The following is a 17,880-nucleotide window of genomic DNA, read 5'->3' on the forward strand; positions in this document are numbered from 1 at the left end:
TTTTAGCTATATACTGTATGTATATAAAGCCCCAAGTTTTTCAGAGGTAACTTCAAGGTAACTATACAATGCAAACATCTAGCAAAGTTATTTCATGATATTTTATGAACAATCTAATAATGAGCATTTTTCTTTTTTTTGTTTGGTAGCTTTATTTTTTTCAGAAGGAGAAGCCATTCCGGTACACTTCGGTGAAAAAGAGAAGGCACGTCCCCCGATGTATTCGCTATGGGGTCGGGTGAAGGCCAACAGGAAGCCCGACCCCAGATGACCCCGATCTTCAACGCGGAGCAGCTCTGTTGTGCACAGCGGCCACTCGATCCTGTAGGTTTACACTCTATAACACTCGAAGGATCAGACCCTTCCTCACCCAGGAGTCAGCCCAGCTCCTTATCCAGCCATCAGTCATATCAAAACTTGACTATTGTAAGCCTCTCCAAATGATCCAGAATGGAACTTTTGGTCTTCAACGAGCCAAAAAGGGTCACATGTCTTCATCTTCTCCGCTCCCTCTATTGGCTCCCAGTTACTGCCTCGCACAGAGTACAAAACACTGACATTGGCCTACAAAGCAACCAAAGGTATGGCACCCCATATCTTCAAAGCCTGATCCAACCCTACAACCCCCCCCCGCTCTCTCAGATCAGCTAACACAGGGAAGCGGTCAGAACCTTCGCTAAAACATCCAGGACAACGCTCCACACGTCCCATACTCTTCTCCCTTCTGGCTCCCAAACTATGGAATGAACTCCCCATTGCAATTAGAACTGCAGACTCACTCTCAACCTTCTGCCATAATCTGAAGACTCACCTCTTCAGACTCCACCTAAGCCTGTAGTTGCCCTAGCCTTGACGACCTTGCAGGCTTATGCAAAGGCTAAAATGTAACTTCGATAGGATGTTATGTAATCAGATGGTAATTGTTGACCTGGCATCCTATAGAGTGTATAGTTTCAATGTACATGCTGATGATAGGTCCTTGGTTTACGTATGTATTAATTACGTTTATGTATTAATCGCTCTGGATTAAGCATCTGCAAAATGCCTACATTTTAAAGCTCCTTCCTCCACCACCTCCTTCCACCACCACCACCTTTTACCACCCTCCTTCCACCACCTCCTTCCACCACCTTCTACCACAATTTACAATCTAGACATTTAGCAGACGCTCTTAATCCAGAGTGATTTACAGTAAGCAAGGACAACACAAGATAATGCATCAAATGCATCGAAATGGTAATCTAATAATAAAGTAATAAATAAGTAAACTAATAATCTAATAATAAAGTAATACATAAGTAAACCAATAAACGAATACATAAGTAAACCAAGAACCTATCATCAGCCTGTACATTGAACCTATACACACTATAGGATGCCAGGTCAACGATGACCTGGCATCAGTCTACATAACATGCTATCTAACATTTTAGCCTTTGCATAATCCTGCAAGGTTTTCAAGGCTAGGGCAAGTGCTACGGGCTGAGGTGGAGTCTGAAGATGTGAGTCTTCAGATTAGGGCAGAAGAGTGGGAGTGTGTCTGCAGTTCTAACTGCAATGGGGAGTTCATTCCATAGGTTGGGAGCCAGAAGGGAGAAGAGTCTGGGACGTGTGGAGTGTTGTCCTGGATGTTTTAGAGAAGGTTCTGACAGCTTCCCTGTGTTAGCTGATCTGACAGAGTGGGAGGGGTTGTAGGGTTGGATCAGGCTTTGAAGATATGGGGGTGCCATACCTTTGGTTGCTTTGTAGGCCAATGTCAGTGTTTTGTACTCTGTGCCGGCAGACCAGTACCAAAACCAAGGACGGGTGTTTTTGATGAATCTAACATGATTAAAATAGAGTTTGAAGTTACAATGGTTTGTATAGGAAGGGGGCATGTCTGATAAAATGTATATCAAATATCTAAATACTGAATCGAGCAACTTAAAAATTGTCTGGGGCGTTCACAAAGGCCTGAGTAGACGATAAAATGACCAAAGGTTTTTTTGAAAGTGAAATATCCCTTTAAGTAAAAAAGAGTACTTTGTCCACATTTTAGATTTTAGCTATATACTGTATGTATATAAAGCCCCAAGTTTTTCAGAAACTATTAGGATTTAGAACAGTGGTTTAGAAACATACATGTATGCATGCATGCATACACACACACTAGGGCTTTCACCAACTAGTCGACTAGTATAACCACTAGTCGACCTTGTTGGTACTAGTCGAATAGTTGATCAAATAAATTGCCATTGTTTTAATGCCATTACTACTATTATTATTATTCTCCTCTTGTCTTTATTTTTTTATCAAAAGGGGGTCAAAAGTATGCCCAATAATAGGCTATTATTGGGCAATAACCCCCTTTTGAGGATCCTTGGAGACACTGCTGTGCTGCTGTGCCAGAAGCGCTTCCCTTGAAATGGCATAGAAATAAAGGAAGGAGGATAATAACAATAGTAATGGCATTAAAACAATGGCAAAAAAAAAACTACCACTGGGTCAAATTAGTCGACCAGTAAAAATCTCTAGTTGTGAAAGCCCTATTCGTGGATAGCCTAAGGTTTGGTCTTGATGAGCTGGACCCACCTGTGACCTTCAAGCTAAAGTTCAAATGAAACAAACAGCGACCGCTCATCACAACGTGTACTCAAATAGTTTAGACTCATTTCCAGACGTCACACTGATAAGAACCAGTATGCGCGCTTACACGCAGGCCCGAGCACTCATTAGACGTAATGTAAAAGTGGTCACAGCACTCATGCAAATCGTGCCCATCGTAACTACATTTTAGAGGATACCTAGTATGGGTGTATTTATTTATTCTCTATTTTGCGTTTACAGGAATTAATTAAAAATCTAATTTTAGGGACCTTTGATATAAAAAAAATACACAAAAGTAGATCTCATTATGACCACAGGTATACTCTAACATTCACACTCTCAGAGAGAGTTAACGTTAATATGTGGTTTCTTCAACCTGTAAATGAGTCAAAGAGGTAAAAGACACTGGTATGGCACTTCTGGTTCACTAGGATGGGGTTCAACTCCCTGCGGTGTCCTGCTGATTGCATTTACAGGTTAAATGTGTATTTATATAAACCTGTATAATCATCACACAAGTCAAGCCATAAACCTTGTGTCAGGCTTTCCACCACGTAATGAAATGCACAGCCATTCATGTCGCTGCTAACTAACCTGATCCTAGGTCAGCCTAAAACATCGCACAAGTTAAAGGGCAAGACCGCTTTGGTAGAGGTTTGGGTTGTGTAGTTTTTGGTCATGTACTATGGTCGGAGTTGTTCATGTACTATCTGATTTTTTACTTGGTTACTTGGTTGGTTATGCAGGACTGAAGTTACTGTACTGTATTCATTTGCTGTGATGTGTTTCACTGTGAAGCCCATGTTCTTGTGAGATCAGACAGCCTGTGCATTAGCATAACCTGTTTTGGCTTGGTACATTAGATCAATTCACTTCAAGATCCCCTCCCCCCTTACCTCAAATGTCTGGAAGTGTGGGGCAACACATATGAGAGTAACACCATTCCTTTGGTTATTTACAAAGAGGATTTCAGAGCACATACTAACAGACTTTTTATTTTATCAGGTTTGTTGAAAAGAATGGATTTAATTGAGCTACGAACATTATTAGTCGTGTACAAAGCGAAATACAGAGGGTTGCCAAAACAGTTACAGAAGTTATTTAATTTGAACTCTCAGGAAGAGGCAAACAGAAGAGATGATTTTAAACATCTGTTTGCTCGAACAACATTAAAACAAATGTGTATCTCTGTTACAGGTATACAATTATGGAATTCGCAAAGCAAGGAGTTGAAGAGTTGTACAACAGTGTTTCAGTTTAAGAGAGTGTTCAAAAGGGGGAAAATGATCAAGTATGAATTGGATGGTTAATCTTCATTTTTTGGGTCATTGTTGTTGTTTTTAAGTTTTTTTTTGTTGGTTTTTTAGTTCTGGTTAAATTTTGTGTGATTTTCTCATGCTCTCGTTCTTTGTTCTCTCATTTCTTTTCCGTTTAGTTTTCTCCTTTTAGTTTTAGTTTTTGATGAATCATGATGTACTGGTTGGTAGGATATTTGATGATTTTAATGGTAGAAAGGGGCAGGTATAAATAAGATTTATCTTCTAACTCATCTGCCGTCAGTTAGTCTGAAGATAAGGTGTGGACAGGCAAATTGTTGGCGCATTGCTTTCTAATATCAATATACATATCAACTCATGTTGGTCCTCCATTAGCCCCATATGTGACTTCCCCCCTCGCTGTAGCTCCAAGACTCAGTAACATAGTTTTGCCATCCGGGATCGAAAGGTGAAAAGCTGTATTTTTGACCTTATTCGGCTCTGTCCCAACTTTATTGTCACATCACAGGTTTACAGTTGTAAAACAGTGGGTGAAATTAATTTTTGTGCAAGCAAGTTTTTGTTATTTCCATAAGAGAAAGTGTGTGTGTGTGTGTGTGTTAATTAGTTGAACGTACAGTATATATTTAGGCATGGTCCTACAGTACTTTAACACAGGAACATGCTCCCAATCAGTAGCTGTGTCCAGGCAGCACACTTCCTTGTTTTTGAAAAGGAAATTTGGCACACGTAATAAAACAAAGTCAATTATTTTAAACAGTTGTTTTTACAGCAGAATAGCATTTTACTACCCCACTTTTACTGCAGACATCCACGTCAATAACTTCAACTCTGCGACACGATGTTGGAAACAATAGGTCAAAAATAAAACCTCACTTTTTGTTTTGTTTTGTTTTATTCAGAAACATAATTTTAGGTGGATGCCACAATAAAGTCATTTAGGGGAGCTACAGTGTGTGAACTCGTCTAATGCCTTTGATCTTTTTCTCTTTTGAGTTCAGCACCTGCCTTTAAAAGGTGTTGTGTGTGTGACCTCCTTTGATCCTTGTTGAATGCCCAACACACAAGCATGAGTAATTCCGAGATTAAACACAACCTCTTTGCGCCTTTCACAATGTCAACAGACCACTAGATAAAGTGCTTCAAGTGCTTTGAAAACATCTGCCCTATTGCATAATTATTTAACCAGCTGAGTGGCCTGCAGTGCTATGTTTGGAGGCGGACAGGATATGTGCTGTTCTGGAACCTCCTGGCGGACATCTGTGCTTCATTTAGTATAACTTTATGGTAAAAAATGTTGTTAAACAATTAAAAATGTATTTGAGTTTGGATAAATTGCCATATTTTACACAATTCAGTTACTTGATGATTGGGGATACCTAAATTCTGGTGGGGGTTGACCTTTTTCAAGTTAGAATAGTGTTTCTCAACTGGGGCGGTTCAGTATCAAGACAAGATACTGTCCATGATACTGACAATGATACTGACCATGATAAGCCCGGTTAGCTCTACCCAGCCCCTGGTGGACTGTAAGGGCGCTTCATTATCTGACCATTCACAGAGCTCCCAGCTTCAATTTCATTCATTTTCCAGCCAACAAAAAAATCCCCCTTCTTTTCCCTTCATTTTCCTTCTGCATTTCTAGCCAATGAAATCTTCCCCTCGTTTCCCTTCCGCATTTCTAGCCAACGAAATCTTCCCCTTGGCTCTCTTACCTGTTAGCCAATGAAAACCCGACCCTCACCTTTAAGACATTAAGACCTGGTCTCACTGACTGTGACAGCATAGGCTATTATGCTGCAGTGTTCACAGCACTAGCAGCATTAGCAGCAGCAGCATACAGGTAAAAGTGCCTTTTATTTTCCACAGAAACGCCACTAAACACATGTAACATTGTGTGTTAAAACTGCCAGATTATTATTTTTTGGTCAGCTTTGATCAAGGGAGGACCATGCTAACAACATTTAGCGCGTTAGCATCGTCTATTTAAATAAGGGTTTAAAGGTAGTCGGTAGAGCATGAGACTCTTAATCTCAGGGTCGTGGGTTCGAGCCCCACATTGGGCGCAAATTATTGCCATTTAATGGTATGGGAGTGTTGGGCAAACTATGATACACCTCTATCATTTCAATCTGTAGATGAGGTACTCTTCAGTGCAGGAACAAACCCTCAAAAAGAGCCTTAGTTTTGAGATACCCCTCCCCGGAGTAGAACAAAACGGGACATAGTTTTTTCATATCTTTAGGATGTCCCCTTCATGAAATGGATTGTCCCAAGTTTTACTTTTACTGCAAAAGTCATGAAATTGATCCATGAAGTGACTCACCACATAGGCAAAAAAAAACCTATGCTGAAAGTGGGAGCTCCAAGTAAATCCTCTGTCATTTTCTATCTGCTGGTTGTTTTTAGATCATACTTGCACAGATGGTCTACATGTAGTGTCCCTACATCCCAAAACAATCAGAATGCCAATATGTGGTTCTATTGTGAATCGGCAGCCTTTTATACGAGGCCTTATTATAGGCGGAAATAGCTAAAAGTGAACTTTTCTTAGAAATATTCACATAGAATACTGGTCCTACTCTTCTGTCAGGGGTACAACAAAATTCACCTTGTTTTTCCATAACTTTAACTTGTCCTCTTCATGAAATGGATGGCTAGGGCGCGCTCCCACCGCACTTTTATTTTACCTCTGGGGCAGAATCTGCCAATGCTTTGTCAATGCAAATGCGTGGATTCTTGGAAAAAATCTGCAAGACCATGAATAGAACCACATATTGGCATTCTGATTGTTTTGGGATGTAGGGACACTACATGTAGACCATCTGTGCAAGTATGATCTAAAAACAACCAGCAGATAGAAAATGACAGAGGATTTACTTGGAGCTCCCACTTTCAGCATAGGTTTTTTTTTTGCCTATGTGGTGAGTCACTTCATGGATCAATTTCATGACTTTTGCAGTAAAAGTAAAACTTGGGACAATCCATTTCATGAAGGGGACATCCTAAAGATATGAAAAAACTATGTCCCGTTTTGTTCTACTCCGGGGAGGGGTATCTCAAAAACTAAGGCTCTTTTTGAGGGTTTGTTCCTGCACTATCTTCACATACATGGTACTCATTCTGAGTCTACTCAGTGCAGAAAATGTGTGATGCACTGCCCTCTACAGGTTGAGCATGTCCAATAGATTGTGCTGTTGTCTAATAATATGGAAAGACATCTTTGTTCTTGTTTTTTTGTTTCCATATGTAAGATATAACATGAAAGATGTATTAGTTTAGAACTTTAACGATTCATTTACTTGATCAGAGCATCTCATCTTCTATTTTTAACATTAGGCTTTTATGCAGGTACCGTGGCTTAGCTGGTGAAAGCGCCTGTTTCGTAAACAGGAGATCCTGGGTTCAAATCCCAGCGGTACCTCAAAAAGCAAGCACTGATTTACATTATTATTGTTTTCCACTCACTACACTTTTATTTTATAAACCTCTTGTGATTATTTTAGACAGGCGATTGAACTTTTGCATGATACTGCCATGATACTGACCATGATAATGACAATACTGACTATGATACTGCCGTGAAACTGATCATGATACTGACCATGATAATGACAATACTGACTATGATACTGCCGTGAAACTGATCATGATACTGACCATGATAATGACAATACTGACTATGATACTGCCGTGATACTGACCATGATAATGACAATACTGACTATGATACTGACATGGTGATGACAATACTGACCGTAATACTGACATGATACTGACCATTATACATACATGAATCTAACCATTTTACTCACATGATACTGCATGATACTGACCATTATACAGACATGAATCTGACCATTTTACTGACATGATACTGACCATTATACTGACATGATAGTAACCATGTATCATTTTATAACCATGGTCACAGAGGATCGTCAGAGCCTGCCTAAGCTGGGGTTGATCAGTTTGCCTTATTTGGGAGAAAAAAACGTATATCTGCTCCCCAGATTGGCAAAACCAACACGTCAGCTTCACAGATTCGTCAAACTTCACGTGACGTTTGTGCCACTGTTCCTATAAGTTGTAGTACACCTAATAACACTTCATGCAACTGCCATAAAACACCCAAAAGAATAAGGGAACTTTATTCTTTTATTACACAGCAGAGCAGAACTTAACAGAACGCAGGCCTACTTCATAAACTGTGCTGCTGGTGTGTAAAATGATGCGCTGGACGTTTCATCTGAAAGAAGGACAAAGAAAAGAGGATCATGCGGCTGTGGCAGTGGGGCACCATGTTTACACCTTTGGAGGGTACTGTATTGAAGAGATCGACGATCAGATCGACGTGTGCATCTTCAACACTGTGTCTTTGCACTGGAAGAAGTTGCCCCCATTGACGATGGGAAGAGAATGCCTTCCTTCCATGTGCATGGGCCACACAGCTGTGCTGATTGAAGATACGATCTACATCTGGGGGGGTAATACTTTCAATGGAAGGTACAGCAATGTGCTTTATGCATTTCACGTGGACACCCACATATGGTTCAATCCCAAGACGTCTGGGACAGTTCCGAGGGAGAGGAGCAGCCACTCAGCCTGTGTCTTGATGAAGGTCATGTATATCTTTGGGGGATTCAACATGCTGACTAGAACGATCACTAATGACATCCACAAGTTGGACACCATTACAATGGTCTGGTCTTTAATTAACACCAGAGGCCCTTTGGCACCTGCTTCATCATGCCATTCTGCCACCATCATCGGGACAAAGATGTTTGTATTTGGGGGGAAAGCGCACCAGGACAACAACATCAGAGTGTTTGACACAAAGACCAACTTCTGGCTTCCTCCAGCGCAGCTGTGCACATGCACACATGCAGAGATTATCCCAGAAGGACGTGCGTGCCATTCAGCCTTTGCCTACAATGAAGAGCTGTACATATTTGGTGGCCAAAACTTTCGTCTGGGTCAGACCTTCCATGATCTGTGGAAATTCAACCCAGAGACTTTCTCCTGGAAGAAGTGTGAGCCCAGCGGGACTGGACCACATTGGATGTCTAGGATGTGCTGTTGCATGGTGGGAGATCGCATCATCCTCTTTGGAGGAAACAGAGTCACACCCGTCAATGTTGATGAAGATCTTGAATGTGAAGATGAGGAAGATTTGTCTCATCTGTACATCTTGGACTTACGCCCCAGTATGAAGACGTTATGTAAGCTAGCTGTAACTCAGTATTGTCTGGAGCAGTCCGTACTCCCACACAACATCAGGTGGGAACTGGCAGCCATGACTACCAAGAAACAAATAACAGCCCACTAAAAAACTAAACAAAAAATGTAATTTTGTTGCTAATGCTAATCTGTGTGCTACAGCTACCACAGGCCAAAAGCCCAGTCAAATGTGCATCTCGTCGGAGTAGAGGAGGGGGTATAGAAGGCCTAACCCACACAGTTTGTGTCCCAACTTCTGAAAGAAAGTAGACAACACCCTCCTTCTGGACAGAGCCGAGCAAAAGGGACTGACTGGTGTGCTCCCTCTGGTGGTTGGCGGGCTACACTACAGTTGTGCATGGGGCCTATTTTGTCTATAAGGATGGTTCTCACTACTGTCTATCTTATTTGGGCCATATATGTTTGATCATATTGCCACACTGTTTCTATATACAGTGGATGGGACTGGTTTTATTTTGTTTGTATTTATTTATACAATTGTGTTTTTATTGTTTTTATTTATATACATTTTTACTTAATACTTGTATTCTGTGTGTGGTTTTATTCTATTTCATATATTTATTTATTCATTCATTCATTTTTATTGAGTTATGTTATATTTATTTTCATAGTTTTTTGCACTGTGCATGGGGCCTGTTAAGGATGATTCTCACTATTTGGGCCATTTATGTTTGACATAATATATGATTGTCATGATATTTCTATGGTGTCTGGGACTGATTTATTATTTGTATGTATTGTTTTTATTTCTTTTTTTTACTTTTTAATTGTATTTTATGTGTGGTTTCACTACATTTTATTTATTTATGTGTTCATTTATGTATTCATTCATTCACTCATTCATTTTTATTGTTTTTATTTTCACTGAATAATAGTGGGACTGACATAGACCAGTGGTTCTCAAACATTTTTATGTCAAGGACCCCCAAATTCATATGCATTTGTCCACAGACCCCCATTTGAAAAATATATTGTATCATGGACCCCCATAAGACAATATTTGTCATTTGACAAATCTTGATTTACTTATACAGCTGGGACATTTTTGTGACAACTCACTATATATACCTACAGTATAGGTTTGGATGTGTGTTTTCTTTTTCTGACCTTTTTCTTACTGTTACCTTTTTTTAAATGTTTCTATACAGAATATATCTTTATCCCTCATTTCAGAAACTCACAAAATTCATCAGGTACTTGTTTTGACATGAGACACCTGCCTTGAGTGACTGAGAGACGGTGTAGTGGTCTGATGATCAGGCTCTCAGCACAGATATTCCTTGTTCAAATCCCAGGGCCCTATTTCACGAAAGGTGAATTAGAGCTAAAGCCTGGCTTTAACACCTATCCTGGCTTAATTTAGCCAGGATTAGGGATGAATCGGTTTCATGAAAGCTGAATTATCTTGAAGATTAGCTTATCCAGTTCACCCTGGGCCCTATTCCACGAAAGGTGAATTAAATAAGCCTGGCCTTAAAGTTAAATATCTCCCAAACTACAAATGATTTCAAAGAAAAAATCTCAAGCATGCATGTCCACAGTAAGGTGGAATGTTTGGACTGTGAATGGAGTTGCTAGGTGAAAGTGTTTTTTTGAGGTCCCAAATTCGTCCATCGACCTCCATTATAAATCTCTGAACTTTTAAAGGAGTACAATTCTAAAACTATTAAACATTTCAAAGATTCCTTTTCAGGCAAGCCTTTCCACAGTAAGATGAACATTTTAAAGTATGAATGGGGTTACTAGCAGTAAGTATGTAGGATTAGTAGCCTGTACTCGTTTCCCTTTAAATGTCCATTGCCCTATTGACAATGCATTGGGCGCTTAAAGTTAAATATCTCCCAAACTACAAATGATTTCAAAGAAAAAATCTCAAGCATGCACGTCCACAGTAAGGTGGAATTTTTTAACTGTCAATGGAGTTTCTAGGTGAAAGGTTTTTTTTGAGGTCCCAAATTCGTCCATCGACCTCCATTATAAATCTCTGAACGTTTAAAGGAGTACAATTCTAAAACGATTAAACATTTCAAAGATTCCTTTTCAGGCAAACATGTCCACACTAAGATGAACATTGTAAAGTATGAATGGGGTTTCTAGCAGTAAGTATGTAGGATTAGTAGCCTGTACTCATTTCCCTTTAAATGTCCATTGCGCTATTGACAATGCATTGGGCGCTTAAAGTTAAATATCTCCCAAACTACAAATGATTTCAAAGTAAAAATCTCAAGCATGCATGTCCACAGTAAGGTGGAATTTTTGAATTGTGAATGGAGTTTCTAGGTGAAAGTGTTTTTTGAGGTCCCAAATTCGTCCATCGACCTCCATTATATAACAGGTTTTTGGGGGAACAATTTTTCTTCCGTTTCGGTAGTGACACCATTGTGTCACTACCGAAACGGAAAAAAAATTACTAAGTCCAGAGCTCGATGAATGTTAGGGACCAAAAAAAAAGTCACTACCAATCAACTTTAAATTGCCTGAAACGTACTCCTAACAGGTTTTTGGGGGAACAATTTTTTTTTCGTTTCGGTAGTGTCACTACCGAAACAGGAAAAAAATGTTTAAGTCCAGAGCTCGATGAATGTTAGGGACCAAAAAAAAACTCACAAAAAAGTCACTACCAATCAACTTTAAATTGCCTGAAACGCACTCCTAACAGGTTTTTGGGGGAACAATTTTTTTTCCGTTTCGATAGTGTCACTACCGAAACGGAAAAAAAAATTCTGAGCTCGATGAATGTTAGGGACCAAAAAAAAGTCACAAAAAAGTCACTACCAATCAACTTTAAATTGCCTGAAACGTACTCCTAACAGGTTTTTGGGGGAACAATTTTGTTTCCGTTTCGGTAGTGTCACTACCGAAACGGAAAAAAAATGTCTAAGTCCAGAGCTCGATGAATGTTAGGGACCTGAGGGTCTGAGGCTTGAACCTGTTACTTGCGGCTCACTAGTCAGTGACTCTATCATAGACTGTATAAATGAGATGGACAAACCCCCTCCGCTGCTTTCTACAGACCGAAAACGAAGCCTTTGCTGCAAGACTGTAGGTCCGCCATCTTTCAATACGCGTCAGAATGAGTTCAGACCATTATTGGTTGGGTAACTTGTCAATCAAGAGCGGGGGGCGGGGAATGAATGCTATTGGTTGTGTAGCGTGTCAATCAAATCATCCCGCCCCTCCTAGAGAATAGCCTACTTTATCGTCAATTTTATAATAAATAGAACCATAATTTAGCAAAACGCATATCCTGATGATTGAAAGGAGACTTTAAACTAGCGACTGGAAGCATATAGAATTTATGACAATTTTTATTACAGTAAGAAAATCTAGTCTAAAGTTTGTCAAAAAACCCATTCACTTGCGCTAAAATAAATTCTTTCTGAACTCACAGGTCGGCGCAGGGTAAAACAGCGCCACTCTGGCCATTTTGTCGGCCTCATCGTAAATATCTCAGCCTTGCCCCTTGGACTCTATCCATTCACCTACAGCTGTTTCCTTGGAATCTGTGGTTCTGAAACGTTTTGTTTTCAACCCCCCAAATTGACATGTATTTGGGCAGTGGACCCCAATGTGAAAAGATGTAGTGTCAGGGCCCCCCATGAAAAAGATTTATATTTATGCTGTAACACATTTTTTAGAAGTTATTTGTCTTGTTTGTTGTTCAAGTCAAAGCACCAGGAAGGCTGTACTTGTCAGCCATCTGTTAGCTCAATGGGTTGAGACGCAGTATTCATGATCCAGAGGCCATGAGTTCAAATCCCATTGATGTCTTTCCTATGATTCTTTCCTTTGCAGACTGGCTTCCAGAAGATCAACTGAAAACTACCAGGAAGGCTGTACTTGTCAGCCATCTGTTAGCTCAATGGGTTGAGACGCAGTATTCATGATCCAGAGGCCATGAGTTCAAATCCCATTGATGTCTTTCCTATGATTCTTTCCTTTGCAGACTGGCTTCCAGAAGATCAACTGAACACTACCAGGAAGGCTGTACTTGTCAGCCATCTGTTAGCTCAATGGGTTGAGACATAGTATACATGATCCAGAGGCCATGAGTTCAAATCCCACTGGTGTCTTTACTGTGATGCTTTCCTTTGCAGACTAACTTCTAGAAAAACAAGTTAAAACCATCAGGAAACCTGTAACTCTCAGCCAACAGCTTAGCTCAACTGGTAGAGCGTCTGTCCAATAACATGACTTGACTTGAGTGGGTTCGATTCCCACTCGAGTCAGGTGTCCCCGGTATCTTGGGGCAACGGATAAATTGACTGATATCCTTAGTGATGCTTCCCTTTGCAGACTAACTTCTAGAAAACAAGTTAAAACCACTGACTTGACTTGACTTGAGTGGGTTCGATTCCCACTCGAGTCAAGTGTCCCAAGTAACTTGCACACTCCTACAAGTTATTCTACGGATATCAGTCAATTTATCCGTTGCCCCAAGTTACCTGGGACACTTGACTCGAGTGGGAATCGAACCCACTCAAGTCAAGTCATGTCATGTTATTGGACAGACGCTCTACCAGTCGAGCTATGCTGTTGGCGGAGAGTTACAGGTTTCCTGGTGCTTTTAACTTGTTTTCTAGAAGTTAGTCTGCAAAGGGAAGCATCACTAAGGATATCAGTCAATTTATCCGTTGCCCCAAGATACCGGGGACACTTGACTCAAGTGGGAATCGAACCCACTCAAGTCAAGTCATGTTATTGGACAGACGCTCTACCAGTTGAGCTAAGCTGTTGGCTGAGAGTTACAGGTTTCCTGGTGGTTTTAACTTGTTTTTCTAGAAGTTAGTCTGCAAAGGAAAGCATCACAGTAAAGACATCAGGGGGATTTGAACTCATGGCCTCTGGATCATGTATACTGCGTCTCAACCCATTGAGCTAACAGATGGCTGACAAGTACAGCCTTCCTGGTAGTTTTCAGTTGATCTTCTGGAAGCCAGTCTGCAAAGGAAAGAATCATAGGAAAGACATCAATGGGATTTGAACTCATGGCCTCTGGATCATGAATACTGCGTCTCAACCCATTGAGCTAACAGATGGCTGACAAGTACAGCCTTCCTGGTAGTTTTCAGTTGATCTTCTGGAAGCCAGTCTGCAAAGGAAAGAATCATAGGAAAGACATCAATGGGATTTGAACTCATGGCCTCTGGATCATGAATACTGCGTCTCAACCCATTGAGCTAACAGATGGCTGACAAGTACAGCCTTCCTGGTGCTTTGACTTGAACAACAAACAAGACAAATAACTTCTAAAAAATGTGTTACAGCATAAATATAAATCTTTTTCATGGGGGGCCCTGACACTACATCTTTTCACATTGGGGTCCACTGCCCAAATACATGTCAATTTGGGGGGTTGACAACAAAACGTTTCAGAACCACAGATTCCAAGGAAACAGCTGTAGGTGAATGGATAGAGTCACTGACTAGTGAGCCGCAGGTAACAGGTTCAAGCCTCAGCTACAGCAGCAAGTCAGGATGTCAAATCAAATAGGTATTATTAGGAGTGAAATGGTTGTGTTTCTTCACCCCAACTGCACATGACATCAGTTTACATGTACGTTATTTTCAGTGATGAAGACACCCGCACAGACGTTCACTGTACTTTAGTACATTTTGTAAACTTATGACTCTGAGTAGAGTATAGCCTGACTTAAACAAACAAATAACAACTTAGTATAGTCAGATTATTTTTTTACACAACTTACATTTTGTAATCAAACTACCGAAACGAAAGTTGGTCACCACCGAAACGAAAGTTAAATCCGAAATAATCACTAAGTGTGGAGGCCAAAATCGTCCCCCCAAAAACCTGTTAGGAGTATGTTTCAGGCAATTTAGAGTTGATTGGTAGTACTTTGTAGTGACTTTTTTGGTCCCTAACACCACAAATGGTTTACATACTCTTTACGAATGTCTTACGCATCATTTGCTTAACATGAATGATAATTCTAGTAATTGTTTGTTGTCTGCATTCATGAAAGCCAGGTAGTTTGCAACAGGTAAGGAGAAAGTCCACATTAACAGACAGTCATAAATGATGAACTGTCTTCACTTTACTGTAGGGCACATAATAACATGTACAAAGGATTTATAGATATTTTAGGAATGTTTTACAAAGCATGTTAAACATGAACAAACACATTAACAGACAGTTGTAAATGATGAACTGTCTTCACTTTACTATAGGGCACATAATAACATGTACTAAGGATTTATAGATACTTTAGGAATGTTTAACAAAGCATATGTTAAACATGAACAAGCTACCAATAGCTTGTATATATTATGTAACATCAGTTACAAATGATTTAATAATCATTTACAGATATATTATACATGGCTTATTCATGAAGTTACTAATACCTTTATAGATGATTTGTAACCGTAGTTATAAAGGCTTTAGTAATCATTTACGAATGTCAATAAACAGGTTGTTAATGATTTGTTAATAGTCTACAAACTGCTTATAAACGTTTATAAATGCTTTAGAATGGGTCGTTACAAATGATTTAATAATCTTTTACAGATGTATATAAATGGCTTATTCATGAATAGTTCACTACTTACTAATACTTTACAAATGATTTGTAACTGTAGTTATAAAGGTTTTAGTAATCATTTACGAATGTCAACAAACAGGTTGTTAATGATTTGTTAATAGTCTACAAACTACTTATAAACGTTTATAAATGCTCTATAACGGGTCATTATTGTAAAGTGCTACCAAAAAAATTCTAAGTCCAGAGCTCGATGGACTTAGACATTTTGTGACACTACCGAAACGGAAAAAAAATGTCTAAGTCCAGAGCTCGATGAATGTTAGGGACAAAAAAAAAGTCACAAAAAAGTCACTACCAATCAACTTTAAATTGCCTGAAACGTACTCCTAACAGGTTTTTGGGGGAACATTTTTTTTTTTGTTTCGGTAGTGTCACTACCGAAACGGAAAAAAAATGTCTAAGTCCAGAGCTCGATGAATGTTAGGGACCAAAAAAAAAGTCACTACCAATCAACTTTAAATTGCCTGAAACGTACTCCTAACAGGTTTTTGGGGGAACATTTTTTTTTTCGTTTCGGTAGTGACACTACCGAAACGGAAAAAAAATTGTCTCAAGGATGAAGGATGAAAACATCCGATGAAGGATGAAAACATCTCAAGGATGCATGTCCACAGTAAGGTGGAATATTTTTAATGTGAATGGAGTTTTTAGGTGAAAGTGTTTTTTGGAGGTCCCAAAATCTTCCATCAGACTCCATTATAAATCTCTGAACTTTTATTCTATTATTTTTTATTTATTTATTTTTTAAGTCACAATGAAATAAATAAAAAACGCAATGAAATGAAAACACAATGCAATAAATAAATATAATTATTTATTTAATTGCATTTTGTATGTATTTAATTGCATTTTTATTTATATCATTATGTTTTTTATGTCTTTAATTGTGGATTTTATTTATTTCATTGCAGTAATGAAAAAGCTAAAAGTGGCATCATGAAATACATTGAAATGAAAAGTCACAATGAAATAAATAAAAAGCACAAAGAACTTAATAGACAAATGCAATGAAATAAAAAACATAATGCCTCTTTTCTTATTGGGATGTTGATGGAAGATTGGCTATGTGTAAGTGTTGAAAGGGGTTTGTACAGGTGGAAGCATGTCTGGACAGGGCAATCAGTTCCTGTCACATCAGGCGGGGCGTGTGTTTGAATTTTATCATCCATCCATCCATCCATCCATACATACATATCTTCTTCTGCATATCCAGAGGCGGGTCGTGGTTCTTGTATGGAATTAATTACATGACCACCATCATTGCATCTGATTCAGAAGGAGGTCATATTGGTTCTGTCACAATGCAATTGTAGGACTTGTAGGGCAGCGAAAGGAACAGCTCCCTCTTACCTCCGGGTATTGGTCAATGCCCACAACCCTTCCCGACCACTCCGGTCGGCCACCAAGGGGCGACTGACTCCCCCGCCACTCAACGGTCCTTCTGGTCGATCGACACGGTCACGACTTTTTTCTGTTCTGGCCCCACAGTGGTGGAATGAACTTCCCACTGATGTCAGGACAGCAGAGTCACTGCCCATCTTTCGCCGCAGGCTGAAAACCCACCTCTTCAGGAAACACTACCCTTCCTCTTTGCCTGGCCTACTTGTTGTTAACTAGTTGTACGAATGCTTGTTTTATTGTTGAATTGTTTATTGGATCTTGTTTAGTCAATACAATTATTTGTTTTTAGCTCCTGCTCATTTGACTACTTTGTCTCATCTGTTTAAGGAAATAGGTAGCTGATATATTGCACTTTTACCTTAGCGCTAGGTATGCTCTTGGTTGCTTGTTATTGCAGAAAATGCACTTATAACCTCTGGTGATTAGTAGCTTTCGTTCCCTACCTTTGTTGATTGCACTTATTGTAAGTCGCTTTGGATAAAAGCGTCTGCTAAATGACTGTAATGTAATGTAATGTAATGTAGGAAATTAAAAAGGTGAAACATTTTCAGAATTCTTTTGATATTATGGGAATAATGAATGTCAGGAAACAAGAAGTTGAACAAAAGGTTAGCCACACAAAACAAGTCCACTGTTAAACAAGAATCCAGATAAGTCGATATCTTGGATTATGTAAGGCTACAGTAGCTCAATCCCAGAGAAACCAGATATAAACTCTGAGGAGGGTTGGTTAAACTCTTAAGCAGCCAGAGAATCAATATTTTCATGGAAGCTTTAAGAGTTGCTGTTTTGGTCTTGGTGAAATACCTTCT

At 39.5% G+C, this 17,880-nt stretch overlaps 1 protein-coding gene across 1 annotated transcript; it reads left to right on the top strand.

The window, feature by feature from the left end:
• Positions 1–8,094: 8,094 nt before the first annotated feature.
• On the top strand, positions 8,095–9,192 carry LOC311055533 (kelch domain-containing protein 3-like; the record flags this gene model as incomplete). Its single annotated transcript, XM_084071756.1, has 1 exon — positions 8,095–9,192. The coding sequence occupies one exon, from the start codon at positions 8,095–8,097 to the stop codon at positions 9,190–9,192; it is 1,098 nt and encodes a 365-aa protein (XP_083927882.1).
• Positions 9,193–17,880: the final 8,688 nt, after the last annotated feature.

This window comes from Gymnoscopelus microlampas (genome assembly GCF_963454915.1).
Source record: "Gymnoscopelus microlampas genome assembly, chromosome: 2".
Classification (NCBI taxonomy): domain Eukaryota; kingdom Metazoa; phylum Chordata; class Actinopteri; order Myctophiformes; family Myctophidae; genus Gymnoscopelus; species Gymnoscopelus microlampas.